Here is a 22,988-nt window from a genome sequence, read left to right on the forward strand (position 1 = left end):
CCTTCTTTTTTTTCATTTTTACTTGTTTTTCATCTACAATTCCCACACCATTATGATCCTCAAGTCCAGGTGACTTACACATCATATACATAACATGAGACATAATCAATGAGTCCTAGGTTAAAAATCCCAAAATTCATAGCAAAACCTCTGATTAGGTAACCTTGTTAAATGCTGGTAAGGGCAATTCAAAAGTGTATGTGTATGGCAATACTTTAGATTTGCATTTTCAACGCTATCCCAACTTTTTTCAACTTTTACTGATTTGTTGCCTTGACAGCAAAAAGTGTTTGACAGGAAATAACATATTTTATTGTGTTCATCAGGATACATAGTATGCCATATGATAGTGTTATTAATACAAACTGAGCTCTCTAATTTAAAAATTAAATCCAAAACACAAGAATAATCACCATCCTATTGTATCTCTTTGAAAAAGCTTGAAAAAAAGGACAGTTATTTTCTGAAGGAGGAGAGTTAATGTGATGTTATGATTAGAAATCTCTCACAGGGTCTCCACCATTAGAATGAAAGTTAAATGTTTGTTTGTATGAAAGCAAATCATTTTCCTGCACCTGGAATAAATAGATCAACAGAGCTATTAGTAACAGAAAGAAAGTGACTGGAATTATCTTTTTATGGTTTGAATAGCAGTATGATAGCTTCCTCAAACATCCTCATACAAGTATGCCAATGGATGGATACGATGGCATGTATAAGCCTTTTAAGCTTACTGGAAGTATTGGTTTAATGTTCCTGAAAGAACAAAACTTTTACAAACCGAGGGGTATTTTCCAGTTAATTCCTGAAAGAGTAACTGGAAAAATGGGAGTGGAGGTAAAAAAGTACACAAAGATCGACCCAAACTGTCATGAAAAGAGCTGCTTTTTCCCAAAGCTGCTTAACATCATGGTTTGAGCATAGAGCACGCCTTACTCAAACAAACCGCTACATTTACCTGAATGATGCTTAGTTCCACTGTTTGGTTTCTGTAAACTGGCTTCATGCTGGTTGGCAAAGTTCTGCTGAAAATGACTCAGTCAAGTATTTAGAGAATATGGTGTATTGGGGATGATCGCCTTCAAACAGCCTGTGTGTAGATGATGCAGAAATAACTGACTCAGACTTGGTCAAACACAGAAACCTATTGTCAACCAGGTCCGTATCAGAATTACAGAATGATGCATCAAGTCTGGAGAGATGTGTCAAGCCCGTATTCCCCAAAATCTCTGACTTACTGAGGGTTCTTAGTGACTTTGAAGATGTTGCATGTTCCCATCACCAAGCACAAAGCCCGGACAGGGTGTGTGCGTAATTTTGAGCCTATTCTTGAACAAACTAACTGGGGAGTATGTTATTCTCAATGTGTATATATATATATATATATATATATATATATATATATATATATATATATATATATATATATATATATATATATATATATATATCAATGGCAAAGGATCATGCAGGATATAAAAGTGAAATACATTTTGTATCTAAGGACACTAAGAAAATTAAGGAGAAAACACCAGAAAGATCATACAATTTAAAAAAACAATACTTGACATTAAAACATATGACATTGACACATGGTTGGGAGATAGATTATGAACCTCATCACAACATAGAAATGTAAGAAGTGATCTTCTAGTGGTCTGCACCTTAGTAATGTTTTAATAAAACTGACTGAAGTTGTAATTGCTTTATCAATTTATGATGGTTCAATTATTTTCTTTTTGGCATCTTCATACTTGTTTTTGTTTCCTATGGCTCCTGCCTTGTTTCTCCGTTTTTTGTATACATTCCGAACCATATTATAGACGAGTCTTACATATTACAAATTGGAATATAGTCTAGTTCCTAATGCCATGTGCAAATTAATTAGTAAATAGATAAATGAATACGTGTCGCGGGTTGCACGGTGTGGTGGTTAGCACCGTCGCCTCACAGCGAGAGTGTTCTAGGGGGCCTTTCTGTGTGGAGTTAGCATGTTCTCCCCGTGTATGCGTGGGTTCTCTCCAGGTCCTTCCTCCCACTGTCCAAAAACATGCGTGTTAGGTTAATTGGTGTCTCCAAAATTGTCCTTAGGAGTGAGTGTGAGCGTGTGTGTGGTTGTTTGTCTCGTTTGTCTCTATGTGTGACCCTGTGATGGTCTAGCGACCTGTCCAGGGTGTACCCGCCTCTCGCCCGATGACCACTGGGATAGGCCCCAGCTCCCCCACGATCCGACTGACAGATTAATCGGTTATAGAAAATGGATAGATGGAATAAGTCTTGCACAGAGATGGACTACTCAGTAACACAAAAGGTACATTTTTCTATATGACCTTCTTCAGGAATTAAATTTTCTCACAGTCTCTGTGCTGAAGTCTGGGGCTGTGCCACAGGATATCTGTATATCAGTTACCTGACAGCAGCAGAGTGAGCAGCCCACGGCTGGAGTGGGTATTCTCTTACACTATGTTTTGCTCAAAGCATCTTCACACCGCTCCATTCATATGATGAAAAACCGCTATGTCCTGTGCAACTCTAACTTGTTTTCTCAACAAACAATGATATTTTTATACTCAATGGTCAATAGCATTACAATATCACTTGCTATATTGTATGTTGTTGTTGTCTCATTCATCTCCATGACATAGTTGCGTTGTACTGCCGTTACGCGCCAGGGTTCCAGTGCATGTGTCTTCGGCGTTGGTTTTCTTGTCCGAGTTTTCCCTCTCGTAAGCGCCTTTCCAGCCAAGGTTTGTTTCTCCGAGGTTTTCCTTCCCCGGGGCTCCTCACATTTTGGATGGTGAGTGAAAGCTGGAGTACCCAGAGAGAACCCATGCATACACGGGGAGAGTGTGCAAACTCCACACAGAAAGGCCCAAGCCAGGAATTAACCCTGGAATCTTCTTGCAGTGAGGAAACAGTGCTAACCGCCACATCACCGTGCAGCCCATATTGTATTATGTATATATTGTATCACTGATACTTAAGTCTGATAAACACCAATATGTCCAATTTATAAATGCTTATAGTCAGTAATCATTCTTCTTTGTCACACGTCTTTCAAGAAGGTGGAAACCAATTGTCATACTTGGTACATAAAGTTTACCCCCAAAAATGGTTAACAGCCTTTGTTGTTTCATTTAATGAAATGTTGGATGTGATTTTGGAGTCTTGATGTAAGTGGCCCTGTCACTTGTCCACACAGGTGTTCGACTTTACTCTAGGAAAGTACCTTATGAGTCACTCTGAAGTTGGGTGGATGTAAAACTGGGAATGATTGTGTATCACGTCAGCAGACTGCCAGCTATAATAAAGATAAAAATGTGTAATTTGTAAGCCAACTATTACACAAAGGCTTGGGAAGATGGCTCACTACGGGAGCACCAGTGAAAAGTCTTACATGGCTGGATGGGACTGAGCTGGGCAGCGTTGGAGATAACAATAAGAATGATGTGTGCATGATTTCCTAAGGTGCAAAGGCTGAAAACTCACAGTTACTGATGATCAAACATAAAAATAAACTTTTCATGTTACTTTTCCTTTTTTGTTTGTATCAAGTTTTTTAAATGATGTGATGTTACAGTGCACTACTTTAAAAATACGCAGAAGTCTGTGAATATTAAAATGAACGTGTTTAAAAAACACGATCACTGATTTATTGAAACATTATTGTATAACCAACAGCAGCAACATCTGGATATAATTCGACATCAACATTTTTTCAAGAAAAGCATAAACAAAGCTGTATTCAAAATGCTACAGTACTTCATATAATAACTACATTTAATACAAAAAAAACAAAGTTTTTCTGTCTGTGTGCACAGAATATCTGTGGAAACGATAAGATATTGCTCCGTCTGATATAACAGCTGTTTGTGTACATCCAACTTTATTATATCGGAGCCAACATCTGTAAGAATAGCAGAAATAACACTATCACGACTCATTTCTGAGGACTGGACTCTGGTCAGGTGAAAAGTTGTATGGTGTTGAGTTTCCACTGCCTCTTCCTGATTCTGCAGTGTCTTCACCTCCTGAACTGAGCTCCCGTTGTGTATCTGATAGACAAAGATCGTACTCAAAACCAGAATTCACGTGTCCTTGTCTGTGCCGTTTCTGAACCTCCTCAAAAATCTGAAGAACCTTGAAAAGAGGCAAGTAAAACGGGCAGTGCTAATGTTAGCTCAACCACAAACAGACCCACCAAATTACAACAGTTTGTCATTAATTTAGGGAGCAGCTGGGGATTTGTTCGTTACCTTGGATTTTGGAATGAGACCCACTCTGAAGAACCCAATGTGTCCTGTTTCAATCTTGGTGCAGTCAACCACAGTGGATGCAATGTTCTCTGGTGAGGGTCCATCACATAGCACCCCATCCACCTAGAAACAGCAAAATGCACATACAGTTATCAAAAACCTCATCAGCTCCTTGTGATTTTATTAACACTTAATTGAAATCATTACTTTGTCTCCCAGCTTCGCGTAAACTTGGTTATGGTGAGTTGTGTCTGCCTCGCCTGTAGGGTTGGCTGAGGTTACTGCAATGGGTCCCACCTACAAGAAATAAAAATAGTTGCTCACTCAAGGGCCACCTGGTTGATTTTTATTCGTTCTGAAAGTATGCAGTGATCAATATTCACGATCTTTACCAGATTAATAAGGTGTGTTGCTACTGAACAGTCTGGGTTTCTGATAGCAATGCTTTGAGGAGTTCCAATGTGTTTGGCAGCGTCTCCCAAACCAAACGTGTCCATCCAGGGACCTGTGTGAGACAGAAAGCCGATAATATTAAACCCCAACATGCAGGAGCCCACATACACTATTTCACATGCAAATATAGAAACAGCCACCTCTGGGTATGACCATGCTAATGGAGGATGGCCACGCAGCCTCCATGAAGTCCAGGAGCAGGGGGCTCAGCAGGTGTCTCACAGGCTCCAGCTGCTTTATGGAGGAGATCCACATAGACATGGGTCGGTCCTGAGCTTGTTTTTTCACCCTGAAACCAAACAGCACAAATCAATGAGAGGGAAACACAAAACCGATATAAAAAAGGCAGCTCTTATAAAAATGGAAACGTACTTGTAAGCTTTGACAACAGCATCTGGTCTGTTGCAGGCTGCTACCAGCACATAGACGGTGTCAGTTGGCATTCCACATATGCCACCATTTTTCATGATATCTGCATGATAGCAAATAAACTCACAACTAGCATAAAAACAACTGTTTATTTCAGAAATCAGCACTACTGTATGTTATCTCTCACCTGCAATCTGCTGGACTGACGTGGCCTTGCGGGCCGGTACATGAGGGCAGATATTTGCCCCTCCCCCCACCCCGCCCAGCTTGACTAGAGGTCTTCCGAAGGGGATTTGGGGAGACTGGAATGTGCTATTGAAAATGTTTGCCAGAAAAAAGTAAAAACTGACCAGGCCAAAGATGATGGTGACTCCTATGTCGTAACCATAAGGCAGTGCACCTACTGCATCCAGCAGGAAGCTGATGAGGATGAGCTGGAAGGTGAATGCGTAGACAAACCAGGCAACATTCAGAAACAACGCTGCAACTGTCACCAGACAGTTAAACAGCATGAAGCCAATAATCCCAACAGCTACATTGAAGCCTCTGGTTTCACCGTAGAGGCCGCCGTATCGTGTCAGCCCCCACACTGTCCACATCACCCCGTAGAGAATAAAGACTGTGCTCTCAAAGGTTTTACCCCGGGCAAATGCTACCGAGCCACACAGCAGCTGCAGCGCCCCACCAGCCATCACCACCCAGGGTAGAACCAGAACAGACAATGGGTTTCTGTCACCAACTGTGGCTGTGATGGCAAAAGTAGCCAGCACACTGCAGGCATGGCCTAAAACCTCTGCATCTGCATATTTAGAGTAGCCCAGGTGAGGTGCGTGTAGCTCCTTATTGTGAGCTCTGAGAGTAAGACTCCTCATCCTGCTTACTAAAGCCTGGAAACAACCCTGTCCTGTAGGAATCATGGTAGTGGAGACCATGTTGAATGAGGTAATTAAAAGCATGCCAGCAGAAGCTACAAATATGGCTGCCTGCACACCCTGAGTGCCTCCTTGGAAGAAGCCTTGAGGCTGCGCTGCAATAGAAATACAATAGGCTGCAAAGAATAACTGGTAGAGTCCATCCAGCAAGCTCTTCTGACAGCTGAACAGCGCCAGGATGAAAAAAAGCACTGAGAAGACCACAGGGAAGGGGACAGGGGAAATAGGTTGAATGGAGTAAAAAGATAACAGAGCACTGTAGCCCTCTGCAAATTTCAGCAGGGCTGTGAAACCATAGAAAGTGGCAGCGAGCATGTCCATAGCTCGATAAAAGATGATACACATGCCAAGCTGGAAGACCCCAGCTGTCCACAACCAGGGAACATGACCGACAAAGAGCTGGGGGACCACACCTAAAAGGGGACAGGCTAATACAGAGGCAGATAACAAGTTCAGCACCAAACCTACACTTACTGCATCACTACTGTCCTGGTTCTGCTTTGTTTTCTGCTCATCTTTTTGCTTCAGGCCCGTACTAGGAGGCTCCACTTTACCTTGAGTGACTGTGGACAGTAGATGTCCAAATCCAAAGTAAACACCCACAAGGCACACAAGGAGGTAGTTAGCAGCAGTAGCAGACTGACCAAACCCTGCAGCTGACAGGTCAGCAATTTGGTGTGCGCAGGCTAAAGAAATGCAGACAGCTATGACAAACAGAACTACTTTCTTCACAAAAAGTGCAACACTGCCTATGATGAACAAGGCCAAGGTAAATGCTGCCAGGCCAGGGATCAGAGATGACCCCAGCTCTGTGTGCTGCAGCACCCTCTGTCCTACCAGGATGTACACCAGACCTGAACCACACCACAGAGCAGAGACAGTCAGACATAGAGCGGAAAACAGCTGGGCATGGGACAGACTGTGACGGACACCTACGAGAGAGACGAGGCAGGGTCAGACCATCTGTATGTTCAAAAGTAATATTACAGTTCAGTTAAATCAATACAAACCTGCATAAGCTACAAGGGCTGCAACGATGAGGAGTAAAATCCCCAGAGCAGTGTGAGGGATGAAGTCTTTTTCAGGAGAGCTGGCGTAGTTGTTCACCAAAAGCAGAAGAGAGCCTGTAGGTCAAAACAAAAGCTGCTATATGTAGCTGTTATTATGGGCTATTAATAATAATAATAATAATAAAAAACCAATGTCTTAAATAATGCCACATTAATGTATAACTCATGATGAATCGGTGCATGAATTTATGAAATTCCTGTGGCTCATATTACATGATCAAACCACTATGGTATTATGTTTTTTTTTAGTTTTTTTTTTTACATGTAATAGGTCATCAGTTTTATATTTAATTGATATACAATCAAATTAGCAAGGTAAACAAAGCTGTGAGCGTTTACAGTGACACCCAGAGCGCACAATAAACTTCCATCTCACTGTAATGAGGTTAATTTTAAATGGATATGCTTTAGCTGATGAATTATTATAGGAGAATTGACGTATCGCGACTCATGAATCGGTAATGGATTAAAAAATGTTACTTGTCACTCAGACTCTGATCATAAAGTATAAACTATGCTTTCACCGAATTCGTGATGACAAATAATGAGGGGAAAGTAGCTACACAGAATGCCAATGAATGATAGAAATAAAAAAGCTAAATAAAACAAGTCTTCTGATTAGTGAATATAAAAGCTTACCACCAAAGATGCCGAGGATGCCGACAAACACATGAAGAGAGCGATGCTGAGCCATGGCAGCAGTGTCATTTCTGGCTTCGTGAAACTGAGATTTATACAGTTTTGCGTGACGTCAGCACGCTGGAGAAACAACAGCGGCAGCGCAGTTTGCATGAGGAAGAGTACCGACCGGGAAGCAGGGGGATAAGGAAGAAATGATTAAGCCCAAAAGTCTCTGACTGTAACATTAGCTGTTCGGGAAAAAAAAACTGTGAGGACATAAGGAAATAGGTGTTTTTTTTTTTTAAATAGAAACTGAGTCGTAAACGTTAACAACTCGGCATAAACAGGATATTTTCCTAAGTTTAAATGTCTTGCCCCCCCAAAAAGGTTTGTGTATGACACAAACAAAATACAATTGTTTCGTTTGTAGTTTCTAAATAGAAAATTATACAGTTGGTTTATTTAGCGTTGCTCCGCCACACTTTCTGACCTAATTATGCGAAAGCCTGTGCGATCGGCCTTTTTAATTTCTATAACTTCAATGGCAGTTATAGCCAAGAGATGTGACCGTTACAGGATGAACAATTCAAACAATTTTAGTGTCAGTTTAACACGGTTAATGAGAGGAATGACTCGGCGTTTTACGTTTCCTTGTAGCGGGTGCCAGGGTCAATGATGTCACCATGTTGGACAAACTAATATGGGAGGAGACGGGACTATAAAATGCTTGCCTCCGAGTTTAGGCGTCACATCCTTACCTAAAATTTCAAGCTGCGTTCAACGATACCTGTTCAAGGTGAGATATCGCTCAACTTCACCTCAACTTCTGTGTTTTCTTCTGAATAAATGCGTTTGTTCGCCTATACTTTATGGACGAACGCCTGCTGATTTTAAACAGCTTTGGGATGGAAAAAGTAAGTGGTGCCCGAGGTAGTTGGTGAGAGCAAAAATAGTGTTGGATGCAACTTCCACCGGCGTGTTCATTCGTGACACAATTTTGCACAGACAGCAGACTCTTGTATTCCTCTGACTTATCTCTACTGGTGTCAGGAGTGTTACGTGGCAGCAGCGGAGGCAGCAGCACTCTGGAGTTATTTCCCACCTGTTTCTGTAAATTTTTAATGGTAACGTGCAGCAGTTGGCTCTGAAACAGCAGCTATCCAGTTACTCCTCATATGTTACAGGGAAATGGGGAAAAAAAAAGAAGAAGCAGTTTGTGACCCACAAATTGAGGACTCTTTGGGTAATTTATAGTGTCCACATATCTTTAGAGAACCATTTTTGCGTGTTTTACAGTAACCATGGCAAAGCGCGTTGCAGTTATTCTCTCAGGCTGTGGAGTCTATGATGGCACAGAGATCCATGAGGCCTCGGCCGTGCTTGTTCATCTGAGCCGAGCCGGAGCAAAAGTAAGTGCAAGAGAAGAAGAGTCAATTTATTACAGTGTTTTTTTTCTGTGTCAAATTTCAACATCCAGTCTCATTTATAACATTCATACCTATAACACACTTTGTTTCAATAGCAACTCTATGGGGAGCCCATAGATACACAGTTTAACATGGTGTAGAATGTTTAACATGCTGGTGTTTGATTTTAGGTGCAGATGTTTGCTCCAAATGCAGATCAGATGCATGTTGTAAATCACTGTGAGGGGAAACCTACCGAAGAGAAGAGAAACGTCCTGCAGGAAAGCGCCCGCATCGCCAGGGGTGATGTGACTGACCTGGCCAAGTTAGAAGTCTCAGCATTTGATGCCGTAATCATCCCAGGTGAGTCGGCCTCAGACATACATGAGAACAGAGTAAGATAGATGCAACCTTTCTTTTTTAACAAGTTCTGTTGCGCTCAATCAGGGGGCTTTGGCGTGGCTAAGAACCTGAGTGACTGGGCCGTGAAGAATAAGGACTGCACCGTCCAGCCACATCTGGAGAAGCTCATCAAGGCTTTCCACAAAGCTGGAAAGCCTCTGGGCATGTGCTGCATCTCCCCTGTTCTGGCTGCCAAGATCCTGCCTGGATGTGAGCTCACCCTGGGGCAGGACAAAGAGTGTGAAAAGTGTGTGAAATAGGTTTTTACATAATTTAGATGTTTATAAAACAAAAAAACAGTCTCACTCAACATTTTTCTTTCTTTTCATCCTCAGGTGGCCATACGCTCAGACAGCAGGTGCTGTGACGGAGATGGGCTGCAAACATGTGAACAAAGATGTGGAGGAAGCTCACGTGGATGTAAAGAATAAGCTGGTCACCACCTCTGCCTTCATGTGCAACGCTCCCTTTCACCAGGTGTTTGATGGAATCGGTGTCATGGTTAAAGAGACACTGAAGCTGGCTTAACAAGAGTGTTATGACGAATTCATTGTATTTATTTTCTTTAAATGTCTCAGATTTGTACAGAGACATTGAGTTTAATATGAATTTAACTCGTGTTTCTCTGAGCATTAAGCAGATGTTAAACTATCAATACTGTCAAAGTGTTGACATTTTCAATAAAATCTAAGAAAATTACAATTTTGCTGTCATGTTTTTTCTTTACTGTCAAAACGTAGTGAAATGATAACCATTCTAGTCAGTAATAGCAAAGAATGATTAACGATAATACTGTATGATTTTCTGTACAATTTCTTTTGACATTGTTTGACACCTTGACCGAGTCAGGTAACTGCATTAGTTAAACATATATCTATGTATATATATATATACATAGATATATTTATTTTTATATATAGTTCTTTACCATTTGTTAGTGTGAGTGTTAAAAGCATGTCCAGGGAGATATCTGTGAAGCTTAATTCGTTTTGTTTTCTGCTACTCAGTGAGTTACTTGGAGGAGGCCAGAATGTTCAAATCTCAGCACTCCATACATAGAGAAATACAAAGAAATATTTGCATTCTTGCATTTGTTACTTCAAGACTGGACTACTGTAATTCTTTATTACTAGGCTGTCCCACAAATTCTTTGAAAAGCCTCCAACTGATCCAAAAGGCTGCAGCCAGAGTTCTGATGAGATCTAACAGGAGAGATCATATTTCTCCAGATTTAGCTTCTCTTCATTGGCTCCCTGTTAAATTCAGAATAGAATTTAAGATTTTTCTCCTCACATATAAAGCTCTTAATGACTGAGCTCCATCATATCTTAAAGATCTAAGAGATTTTCCCAACAGAGCATTTCGCTCTCAGACTGCGGGTTTACTTGTGGTTCCCATGGTTTCTAAAAGTAGAATGGGAGGCAGAGCCTTCAGTTCAGGCCCCTCTCTTGTGGAATGGGCCACAATAGGGAAGCAGACACCCTTTCCACTTTTAAGACTAAGCTTAAAACTTTCCTTGAGTAAAGATAAAAGTATGTATGAGTAATAGTTTATTAATCAAATGGTGTAAACACTTAAGTTTTGAATAGCCCTGGTCTTCATTTTGCTTGTAGCATTAGTGAAGTTTAAAACAACCTGACGTAACAAAAATCCATATTTATGCTGTAAAAAAAAAAGGATTTGCTAAACCAGATGTGAAAAAAAAGTACTTTGAATAATAGTAACATTGCTTGACTATCAAACAACATACTATGGCACACTTTAAAAGTCTTTGTGCATTAAATATGTAAAAAAAGATTAATCTGAAGAGGAAGTGGTTTGGTTGGGAAAAAATTCACATCTGATAAAAACCTGATGAAACGTCCGTAAACCATTAACCTAATTCTCAAATATAAAGAAAAATAAAAATGGGAACAACTTAACTCCATGTTTTTGATAATCACACACAAAAAAACTTTTTTTTCCCATTTTAATTCGTACTAAATATGCTGTTCAACATTAGGGAAACATCAAGCCCTTAGAGTAGGAAAACAGAAATGATATGATGAGCTACAGATTGTGAGGTTAGTTTGACATTTATTTAAAGCTTTTTGAAACAGGGTACATATATATATTACAGTTTTTTCTACACATTAAAACAGCAAAGTTTAACATGCAGTGATATTTCAGAAAAGTTCTGCACGTTATAGAATATACTGAAAAGTTAGATATTTGAAATAAATATAGTTGGTGATGAGCATAGAACAGAAATAAATTGTTTTGGTATAAAGTGTAGAAGCACGTTTTGTCAAAACTCCAGTCATCATTCAAATGCTTTTGTTTGAGAAATGGTTGAACTGATCCACTCCACAAGTCAACTGTGTCGCCTTGAATTTCCTGGGTCGATCAGGATCCTGACGGCAAAACATTTCAAGCAAAAAAACCAACAAAGTCAATACACAATGCAAGTCTAACTATCCCAAACTGTAAGCAGACCATAAAAAACGTTCCTCTCACCTGTATGGGGTAGGCACAGGTAGGAACATAACGGATCACAAAGCCACAGCGCCTCCTCTGGGATGTGTTGGCATCACTTGCATGAACAAGAAGTCCATCGTGAATCTGTTCAAACAATTTCATCATTCAGCTTAAAATAATTTAAGACCTGTTTAAGAGACGATATGACAAAAAAAAAAAAAGAATCAATAAAAAACCAAACTCACAGACATCTGCCCAGCTCTCAGAGGGCAAAACACAGCTTCCTCCACCTGCACCAGCTCCTCTGGGATCTCCTGATTGACTGACAGCATGTTTCCAGGGCGGGTGGCTTGGCGATGGGGCAACATGCCAGAACAGTGGCTGCCTACCTCCAGAGCACAAATGGCAGTGAGGAAGAGTGCTGATTTTGATTACTTTTTACATGCTATTTTATTCAGATCACTTATACATACAAAATTCATTCATTAAAAAAAAAAACTTGTACATTTAGGTGGGGATCAACAGACACTTATTTATCTGTACCTGAGCTAAGACTCCGGCTTGCACAAAAAGTACATATGCAGCATAGGTACCTGGGATGACCTGAAGGGCGCCATTTTCTTTTAGTGAGTCATCCAGAGCGAGCCACACAGAGAGAACAGGGCCACCAGCAATACCCCAATACCTGTGAACAGAATACTCACATTCAGACAAAACAAAGAAAAGCAGAAAAAAATAGAATCCATTTTTTCCTTTTAGAAAGTCGGATTCACCTCATGTCCTGGTGCCAGGCCACATATGGAAATCCATTCTCTCCATCAGGTTTGGTTTTGTTCTCCTCGTTGTCCTGGGTGTGACCTGGTTTGAGTGTTGGATATTTACAGATGAAGCGGGAGTCCAGCAGGATGACGTCAGGGCCCAGGATGGCTTGGATCGCTTGCAGGATACGGGGGTGTTTGGTCAGGTTCATCGCCCATGGATACTGAAGATGAACATTGTGGAGGCTGTACTGAGTGTACTCTGCACCTGGGGATGCAACAGGTACAAAACAAATGTATTAAATTGGAAAAATCACAAATTCTTTTTAGTCATTATGGACAGGTAATGATTTTGTAAGGCAGTACTGAAGAATTAATACCCAATCAAAACTACTGTATGTGGAACTTATCATTATTGAGGATGGACTAAAAGACAATAACAATAAAAGACAATCATAGAACCATATACGTTCCTTACCAAATTCCTCCTCCAACTTAGAAAAGGCCTGTCGAGCCTCCTTCAGCTCTGTCTCATTCAACACAGGCAGCGGTGAGAGGAAGCCCTGCTGCTTGTAGCTGTCTTGTAGTTCAGCTGTGGATGAAGTCATCTTTGTTTGTTTCACTGCTGATGCCTCAGGCTTTCTGCTTCCAAAATTTACAACGTAGAGAAAGGATAGTCAAGCAGTGGTAATATTAATTTATAGTTCAGTATTTATCCTGTTTTCCTTTGGGTTCATAAACACATAAAAAAATGAATGCTGCCCTGCCCACCTGTCCTGAAGTCCTGAAGAAAACCACAGTCACACACACTAAACTTGTCCTTCCAGACCAATATAACCCAAGCCCACACCTCATTACCAGTGTGAGTCTGAATTAATAGTCTTTTTTTGTTTTTTTTGCTGACTAAAACAAGTCCAGGAGACAACACCATCCCTGTTTCAGCAGATTCTCAAAACAGTCACGCACTTAGAGTACAAAACTTTAAACATTTCCATTATCTAAATTCTGTCTTTAAAGTGCAAACTTGTTATATCTTTATGAATTTTTCGATTTTTGTTAAAACAAATTGATAATCAGAATAAACTATAACTGCTGCCGAAATTGTCTCCGTACCTGTCTGTTTTGCAGTCTTCTCTTGCTCTGAATAAGTTTGAACCCTGCCGAATCCTTCTGTGGCTGAGATTATATATACAGCACAGAGCGTACTGTGGAAACTCCTACTCTTGAGTCAGCATCTATCTTAAAATGTATTCTTATGTCACAGTCTTATCATATGTGACACACGTCTCCTGGAAGACTTAATGAAAGAGGCAAATCTTTGACTCTATGATGCCAGACCTGGAAGATATTACCAGCTTTTGCAGTTTTGCCTTTTTCAGGTGGAGTGGCTAATAAAACATTAACAGGAACATTTTCAGGAAATACTTCTCAGACATCTTATCTCCACAAACAGGACTTCCTCGTGTAAGATCACCAGGAAACAGGTGCAGTGATTCCAAGAAATATGGTTTTTTAAAATGAGTTCCATACAGTTCTCAATCACCACAATCCTATAATAAACTTTTCTGTTCCTTGTCAGGGACTCAGAGAGTGAAGGAACAATGAATGATCACACAAAAATAATGAATCCATATTGTGTTTGATGAGATCTTTCGAACAGATGGATACAGAATTAGTACAGAACATGTGTGTGCTCCTCAAAAATCTTCAATTTATTGTACGAATATGACTTAAAACTTCAGCAGATTTTAATGTCAGTCCATAAAGAAAACTTTAACAAATGAGGCAAAATATTGGATTTGGTCATGTATTTACCTTTGACATTTATATTCCACCTCTATTAGTGGCAAAAGTATGCGAATGTCATGGAATAGCAGTTACCTAAAGTTTAATATTAGAGTCAGGCTGCTTGACAATCAGTTGCGAGGGGGGGGCTCATGGTTTAATTTGATGGACAGGGAGCTTTCAAATACTGAGCTTCACCACACTTTTGTGAAAGTGTACTGTGGAAAAGGAGATTTCTCAGACCTCAGAAAAAGAGTTGTCGACACTTATCATGCTGGGCAAATTTACAAAACAATATCTAAAGTATCAAGTCACCTATGTTAAACAGCCAAACAGACTATATACAGATAGACGAAATGAATGAATGTTGTTACCCTCTCGGAATGACCGCATGGCTTTCGATATCCTTGCTTTCAGAGTTTTCTTGGCTAATGTTAATGTTTAGGAATCCACCATGAGGAGCACATGAGGAATAATGATGGTGTGGATGGCAGGGCAGCAAAGATATGGTAAAGCAGGACGGTTTTTGGGACAAATTGTTTCTGTAAAAGCGGCAGAAAAACATAATTTTGGATTAAGCAAGAATTACTGTTTATAGAATGCAAAACATTGTGCTCCAGTATAGGAATCTTATTGTATTTGTGAAACATGGTGGCGGTAATGTCAACATTCGGGTCTGTTTTGTTCGGAACAGTTAATTATGGATTCAGAATTGTTGCAGCGAATTATACAGGAAACTATCAGGACATTTGCCCATGAACTGAATCTCAAGAGAATATTGGGTCATGCAGCAAGACTCTGACACAAAGCACATTAGCTGTTCACCAAGTAATTGCTCAAGGAATAAAACGCTGCTATCTGGCATAGCCAAGACAGAATCCTGATGTTATCACAATAACAATATTGTGTAAGGAGTTGAAACGAGCAGTTAGTGTAAAGAACCCACAACATCTCCTGCTGAAGCTGCTGAGTAAGCGTTACCTTCTTCTGCTGCTCACATATTTTTGGTAAATGTTCATATTTTTCAGTAATTAAATAGCAAAGTACAATAATTTGACATAATTTGTTTGACTGAGTTCTCTTCATCTGCTTTTAGGAGAATCTGATAGATTTTTAGGTGATATCTTTAAAGAAAATGTAGGGACTGTGAAACAATATCGATGAATAATAACGTTTCGTACTACTGGACCAGATTTTAGCTTGTCGCCCTTTCTTTTGCCAGCTGTAACTGTTCTGTTAACCTTTCCTCGGAGACCTTTCCTTATCAACCAAAAAGTCAAACATTTCTTTGACATTTTCTTTGATATTTCCTTCACTGTCTTCATGGTCAACCCTGCCTTGTCCGTTCTGTGTGATTAAGGTGAGACGTTTATTCACTGTTGTTAATTCATTAGATAACTTTATCAGTTTGATTCTTTTGTAAATCAGATCTGCACTGTGCATACAAGTGATGGAAAACGTCACTTGGTTGCGTCTTGTGTGCTCACACCAAGACAAGCTAAGCAATCATTTAATCTGTAGTAGGAACATGATACTGTGCTGGGAAAATAATTCAAAGGGGAAAACGCCCTGATCACTCACTGGTTAGCTTTATTGTTGTGCTGATGTCTGGTTTTGGTTCAGACAATTTCACCAGTGACCAGGGAATAGCTGCAGAAATTCTTTCCAAAGCAGATCAAACATGTACAGCTTTATTTGTGGATCAACAATTTATCTTTTCCTATCTGACTTTTTTTAAGTCAATGCAAACACAATTCATGGTCAACTGTGCATAGTGAGTCATGTAGTAGTTTGAAAACAAATTCTCTCACAGGTTTACAATCACTCCACAAAGAAGAAGTCAATCCAGATCAAAATGAGATGATACTGTCACCAAGTTGTTGTTGACTTGGACAGATCTGGTGTTGCAGCTTTATTTTGTCTCCAGTGTGTGTCCAATTGTCTCTGCCACAGAGCTGGTGCTGCTCATTATTCCAGAGGTGGATAGCAATTGTTTGAAGGTGTTTCCTCCAACAAAGGAAGCTGCAGCATGTGTTTGTCACACGTTACTCTAAATTCTTGAAAGAGACCTGGAGCTGTGAAAATGACCAATGAAGTAACTTAAGGGGTATAATAAGGAGTATAAGCTTTAAAATTAGGCTTTATTTTAGATAATTTGTTCACTACAGTAAGTTTAATTTGCAACTACATTGCCTTTACATTTGATATTAAGTCCATCCAACATGATCCTTAAATCTGTACACACCACCCACCCAAAGATAATAAACTTCACACATATTTTTACTCAACTCAGTGCATACGTTTCAGGAAAGGTTTGATTCTACATTAGACTGTAGTTGTAAAATATACAAAGGCTTTGAGGTGTGTGTATGACTAAATGTGTCCTTTTTTATGTGGACATGTGGACAAAAGCATAAAACACTAACCTTTCTTACTGTGGCGCCACCTGCTGGTGCACCTCCCCCTCTTCCTGCAGGGTGTGCTCGTGGTACTTGTGCCATGTCTGATATTTTGCTCCTTTATTTTCAGTTTGCCTACACAAGAGATCAACATGGCATAGAGCTGGAAGGAAAGCCACACCCTCTGATTCGCAGCTGTGTGATGTCTTTCTGAAGCACAGATTCACCACTTGGTGGAGCAGTTTGCTCCTTTATTGAAGTCTCTGTTCAGGCAACTCTACCCGGCAACAGTGACTTGACAAGATTGTAATGAACATGCAACAATGTCCAGTCAAATCGAGACAGACTTGAATATTACTGCTACAACTGAAGAGCAAACGTCATCTCTTTATGGCTGTAAATTTCAAAATGACATCAGTAGGGCTCCTTGTGATTATTTCCATTGCATGTGCCCCTGCTTTCATTCACTGTGTCCTCATTCTAAGACGTTTAAAAGCATATATGCTAGTAATGGGGATGTAATTGACAACATTACAACAAAGGTTTAAGTTCTTCAGTGTTTTTATTGAATACTTGTACTTTTATCTTAACAATGACCTTAAGATTAAAAAAAGAAAAATCATTGGTTTTAGGAAGCTGTTTTCTAAAAAGTCTAAAGTTTTAATTTGGCTCATTATTATTAAAGGGTTGAATAAAAAACAATACAATACAAATCATATGTAATAACAATTTCAAATATACAAGCTTATGGTTTATTGCCCCCCTTTTGTGTTACATTTCTTTTTTGAACATACATGGTTCCTTTACCATTAGTCTCAAGCAATTATTTTACAAAATGTTGGAATGAACAAATTGGTAGCAATACAAAGATATAAGACAGCTTATAAACATTTCACAGTCATCCAAAATCACCCCTTTAAAGGTATCGAGTTAGTTCTGGCTAGATTCAATATAACAAAGATCTTCGGTCGACGTACATGTTAGCAGTAAAGCAGCAGTTGTATTTTCCATCTAATACAGTTTTTATGATGCAGTGATTTAGTAGGACCACTGACCCAATCCATCACCCAAACACACCTGTATATAATCCTCAAAACTACTGTAAATATATCCAGCACAGAAGAAAACACCTTTTGGAGTTACATGAGAAATCCTAATCCTGAACTATATACAGCATGATGGTGAGCGCTTAACAGCAGAGCAATGTGTTAAGCAGTAGAGTCATTTTGTATTTCATTTCAAATTTGGGCTTTTTTAGGATTGAATGTAGTGTTTTTTGTTTGCATAATCTTCTAAATGCCCTGATGACTACAAAACAGTTGCTTTACTTCCACGTGCAAATACTGTGTGCAACCAGATATTTGTATCTAACTATTATCAGCAGTCCAAAGAGCATCTAGCACATATCTTGTATAAACTGTAAATTTTCCATGTCTTTGTCATTTGATATCATGTAAAATGTTGTTGTTCTTGTGGTTGTGTGTGTGTGAATCATCATTGCAGTTGTGAGAGAAGGGCCCTGCAGTCCCCAAGTCTTTCCAGCTCCTCCACCACCTCAATCAGTCTCTCGACCTTCTCTGATGGCAGCACCACCTCTGCGTTGTTTCTGAACTTCTTCCTCAGGCTTTCATTGGTCAGCGGGTTACGCCAGTGACCATAGAAGGTGTCACAACGCCCCTTTAGAATGTCTCCCCCAACGAGTGTCACCTGGACTTCACCATACATGATGTTGAAATTAGCAGGGTTATCGTGAGGATGCTCCATGCGGACACGGCTCAGCAGGGCGTGCAGCTCAGGGCGGTTGATGGCAGCTGGGGTGAAGGACTGTACGGTCACCTCACCATCCAGGAGAGCGCTACACGCATTAAACTGGAAGGAGTGGCGTGCCTCGTGCTCAGACTCAGGGAAAGGCCTGTTGATGTATTTAGACTGGGGGACTCGGAGCAGGATGTCCTGGACTTCAGCTGAGGAAACCTTACCGGGACCAAGTCCTACAAGAAGCTTATGGACTGAGGCTGCAGCATCCGCCACCCAGTGCATCCCCAGATGTGCGGGGAAGCGCTTGAAGCCTATGTCCTGCTCCTCGAGCAGGAACATATGGCCATTTTCATTGGGTGATTCTAAAGGCTGCGGCATATAATCTTCATAAAAAGCATTGAAGCCAGCCACCCCTGCAACAGCATCCAAGACCAGAGGACTGGCCTCTAGACCTCTGGAGGCCAGCAGAGCTGCTTCAAGCCCCAAACGTGCAGCATTGCCAATATGAAGGGGTTTAGACTGAGTGGCAGCATTAGCCATTGGGGCTCCAGCTAAAGAAGCAGCTATAGCTAAGGCATGACTGCTCTGGGAGGGATCCAGGGACAAGAGGCGAGCACAGGCTGCTGCACTTCCCATAGTACCTACCACACTGGGAGGGTGAAACCTGTGGAGGGAGACAGACAGAGACACTTTAGTCAAGTGTTTTGGAAATATTTACTTTAGTTTCTAAAGGAATATTTTAAATAGGTGACCTCCATCATTGTGGTTAAAACAGAACTCCTGTGTGAAAAGAGTGTTGTTCAAATGGCAACTCTTTTATGGGACTCCATGTGCAGAGAAAGCTTATATTATGGGTGTCAAAGAAAGGACACATTAAGTCATTTAAAAAGTGGGTAAACAAGTGAGTAATGTGCTAGGTCAGACAGAGACACTTTAGTCAGGTATTCAGTAAGTATATACTCTTTTACAGTTGGAATACAGTTGGAATGTGTTATTTTCCCTCAAGGTGAATTGAATATACACTCATAATATATGAAAATTATGAGCATTAAATGTTGCACTCATTTCTATCTGTGTAGAGGACATGAACATGACATACTGATATAAAGTGAATCAATATGCCAAATCATCTTTCTGAGAAAAAAAATGCTGCAAGCTTGAAAAGTGGTTTTGTCCTGCAGTTAACTGTGTTGTCTGCAGCTAAAGTTAATGGTTCTGAAGCTGTGTTATATTACTAACATTGAACTAAACATAAAATCCTGTCTGGACATTTTGTAATCTTGCAGGATAGAATAGCCACAACTAGAAATAGCACACAGTGAAGTACAGTGACAAACACACACTCTAAAATACAACCATGGAAAACAGCTCAAGTATTTGTGGCCTTTTTACAGCAATACTAATAAAACTTCTTCTCCCTCACAAAATAAAACCCTAGAAAATACACATCATGTCTATGGCTTTAGTCTCTATGTAAACTAAATGCATCAACAAGATTTAAATGAACAAAAAAGATTCCTAACATCTAACAATAAAATTTCCAGAATAAAATAATGTTTAGATTGGTAGACTTTATGCTCTCACCTCCTGGGGATGTTTTGGGCTTCATTAGAGAACCTCATGAGGCGGCCTTGGATTTCGATGCCAACATTGAAGGCTAGTAAGAAGTCCAGGCCACTAGGTTTATTGTTAGCTGGCATCATGTCACTGAGAGCCAAGACGGCGGGAAGGACAGCTCCTGAGGGATGAGTTGCGGGGTGCCACGTATCATCAAAATCCATGGAATGAGTCTGTGGAAACGTTTAATTTTTTTTGTTTTTTTAATATTATTAATTTTGCATGCTACTCACATAGTGAGCTACTTCACATGTAGTGAAGCGCTTTGAGTGGTCAGTTAGACTAGAAAAGCGCTATACAAGTACAAGTCCATTTACCATTTACCATAAACAAAACTGAACTGCACTTGAAATAAAATGGTATTGGAATCCCCACTTTTTTTTGTGGATGACGGCTGTTCGGCTTTGGCTTCAGGGTTTGATCAATGGAGAACAATACAGTCTATTGTGGCTTACTTAGAGACGGAAGCAATGCGTGCTACTAATGCAAAAGAATGTTTATTTTGGATCAATTCAGCATTTTCATCCAACTCTGCCAAGCTGGGTTCTATCGTTGTTAAAAGAAGATACCTGTAGTTTGGTTGTGATAGTGGGTTGATATTTTCATACTGACCGCCACTCCATTGACAAAAGCTGCCAGTGTTGGAGAGAGCTTGATGCCCCCTCGTCCATACACAGAGCTGATGTTAGCAGGGCCATACATGCGCTTAAGGAAAAGACATGTACAGGTAAATGTGGACAGCCATCACAAGGACATGTACATAGGCTTGTGTGATCATTTCATGATTGTACAGGGTTTGCAAACTTTGATGATTCACTTTTCAACTTTAATGTTGGCGACTGTGTGACAGCTCACCAGTCTAAAGTGATGAAAGGCACATTATTTATTGTTGGTTCAAAAGTGATTCAGTCTTTGTGCCAGGCACAATTTATCATCAGAGGTCATTAATAAAATGTGTAAATCTGGACAACTCTTTCTTGATATGTTGATAGCTTATGTTGACTCATGATGCTGCAGGTATGTTGCAAACTCAAACATTTAATCAAGTGAATAGGTTCTTGTACTTTTTTTATTAAAATGGAGGGACCCATAATGTGACATAAGATGACATAATGTGACAATAGATTTATGTCTGCGGAACATGAGCTAAAAAGTACACATGCACTCAAAAACAAACAAATATAAATTAAATGTCTACTTGAAGCTGCTCTTCGTTCTCAAAAAGTTGCCAATGATCGTTATTATATGATGTTTTAATTAAACTCGTATTTTTCTTTAACTAAGTCTCACCTGGCAGTGCTTTAGGGCCGTTTCAAACACTTCAGTAGTGCTACCAATCAGACCGACACCGATGCTGTCCAGCACCATCCTTTTGCTGCGGTGGAGGACCACAGACGACAGGTGCTGCGAAGTCACCCCATTTATGAATTTCCCAAAACTTGCTGTAACTGTGTCCTCAGGGGCCGGGCGCCTCAAGACTGCCAAACAAAAGGAGCACATAACAGAAACCGAATTCCTTGCAATTAAATCAAGTTTTTATTTATATAGTGTCAAATGGAGATGTCAAACTTTTTCCTGTTCTGTAGCATACCTATGTAATGAGCAACACCAACAATGTGACTTGGTAGACCCTTACACAGTCATGACATGCTTAGTCGCAAATTAACTTGAGCTGGGAATTTTTTAAATTGTTTGATACTGGGCCAAAAGATAAGTGTCTCTCCATTATAATTACATAATGTCTATAGAAGATACCTTCAAGTGCTGTAATGTCCTTTAACTAACCCCTTTTTTTACTGTTATTTCAGCAGAGCCTTACATTCCTCTTAAGCAGTCTAAACTAAGAAAACGGAAGTTGATCTGATAAGTGTAAGTGTAAAAAAAGAAAACAGTTTATTTTTATATAGTTATTTCAGCTAAGTTTGATAATCTTGTCTTTATTTGCCAATCACGAAAACCTACCTTCTGCAGCAGAATTATGCATTTTCCTGATAGCGCACACAGGTCTTAGGGTTTTCTGTGGAGAGCAAGTATAGAGGATTGGAAACATCAACACAACATTTTGTGTTACCTCACATCAGTGGCTGGTCTGATTGTGTCATTGAGGAAACATGCAGGGATTTTTTGTCAAGCCAAGAGGAAGTTAAATCAGTGTCTAAGAGCACATTGGCATCTCTGTAATAAGAGGCTCCCTTTAGAGGTAATGTGCAGGTGAGATTTTTGTGCCAAACTGTTTTACAGTAGCATGTGGTGAGTGTGTTCACTTCTTTCAAAAAGCTACTCAGACTCAGACTTTAGTGTGTTTATCAATTGCAACTTGAAGAGTCAACAAAATGGAATAATGAATGAATATATAATCAATAATTCCAAAACTTTTACAACCATGGGATTAAGCTAATTACATGTCAAAATATAATGTGTAAAACTAAATTTTCAGTAATTCATTAAAGCTTGACAGAGCAGAGCATTTATCCGTTTGTCTATTTAAAACATTTTGGAATTGCATTATGAGTCTTACCTGTAGCACGGACATCATGGCTTTACTGGGTTTATCACACTGGCTTTTTGCTTCTGTCAGTACATTTATTTTCTCCTCAGTGTTTCTCCTGTTGCTGTGCAGTCAAAAGGCTTGGGATGATGCTGACTTGAGTTTGGGCAGGTTATATAATAACCCAGGTACCCAAAAAGGAAGAAGGAAGGACAAG

At 39.9% G+C, this 22,988-nt stretch overlaps 4 protein-coding genes across 4 annotated transcripts; 1 reads left to right on the top strand and 3 right to left on the bottom strand.

Moving 5' to 3' along the window:
- Positions 1-3,630: 3,630 nt before the first annotated feature.
- On the bottom strand, positions 3,631-7,803 carry LOC140318207 (uncharacterized). Its single transcript, XM_072395915.1, has 9 exons — positions 7,720-7,803; positions 7,021-7,134; positions 5,266-6,942; positions 5,082-5,181; positions 4,850-4,998; positions 4,649-4,761; positions 4,464-4,553; positions 4,257-4,379; positions 3,631-4,140 (listed from the first exon to the last, which is right to left on the bottom strand). The coding sequence occupies exons 1-9, from the start codon at positions 7,772-7,774 to the stop codon at positions 3,934-3,936; spliced, it is 2,628 nt and encodes an 875-aa protein (XP_072252016.1). The 5' UTR covers positions 7,775-7,803; the 3' UTR covers positions 3,631-3,933.
- A 603-nt stretch (positions 7,804-8,406) lies between these two features.
- LOC140318641 (glutamine amidotransferase-like class 1 domain-containing protein 3, mitochondrial) lies at positions 8,407-10,211 on the top strand. Its single transcript, XM_072396451.1, has 5 exons — positions 8,407-8,497; positions 8,998-9,110; positions 9,299-9,470; positions 9,555-9,756; positions 9,845-10,211. Exons 2-5 carry the CDS (start codon positions 9,003-9,005, stop codon positions 10,035-10,037), a joined length of 675 nt encoding a protein of 224 aa, XP_072252552.1. The 5' UTR covers positions 8,407-8,497; positions 8,998-9,002; the 3' UTR covers positions 10,038-10,211.
- A 1,517-nt stretch (positions 10,212-11,728) lies between these two features.
- Positions 11,729-13,387, bottom strand: LOC140318642 (L-threonyl-[L-threonyl-carrier protein] 4-chlorinase). The gene is made up of 6 exons (XM_072396452.1): positions 13,203-13,387; positions 12,740-12,992; positions 12,560-12,651; positions 12,212-12,351; positions 12,006-12,110; positions 11,729-11,902 (listed from the first exon to the last, which is right to left on the bottom strand). Exons 1-6 carry the CDS (start codon positions 13,330-13,332, stop codon positions 11,816-11,818), a joined length of 807 nt encoding a protein of 268 aa, XP_072252553.1. The 5' UTR covers positions 13,333-13,387; the 3' UTR covers positions 11,729-11,815.
- Positions 13,388-18,352: 4,965 nt separating this feature from the next.
- LOC140318205 (cis-aconitate decarboxylase-like) lies at positions 18,353-22,957 on the bottom strand. The gene is made up of 6 exons (XM_072395913.1): positions 22,802-22,957; positions 22,246-22,300; positions 21,574-21,761; positions 20,896-20,988; positions 20,251-20,456; positions 18,353-19,330 (listed from the first exon to the last, which is right to left on the bottom strand). Exons 1-6 carry the CDS (start codon positions 22,817-22,819, stop codon positions 18,403-18,405), a joined length of 1,488 nt encoding a protein of 495 aa, XP_072252014.1. The 5' UTR covers positions 22,820-22,957; the 3' UTR covers positions 18,353-18,402.
- Between the last annotated feature and the right edge of the window lie 31 nt (positions 22,958-22,988).

This window comes from Leuresthes tenuis, unplaced genomic scaffold (assembly GCF_036924035.1).
Source record: "Leuresthes tenuis unplaced genomic scaffold, fLeuTen1.0.hap1 SCAF_11, whole genome shotgun sequence".
Classification (NCBI taxonomy): domain Eukaryota; kingdom Metazoa; phylum Chordata; class Actinopteri; order Atheriniformes; family Atherinopsidae; genus Leuresthes; species Leuresthes tenuis.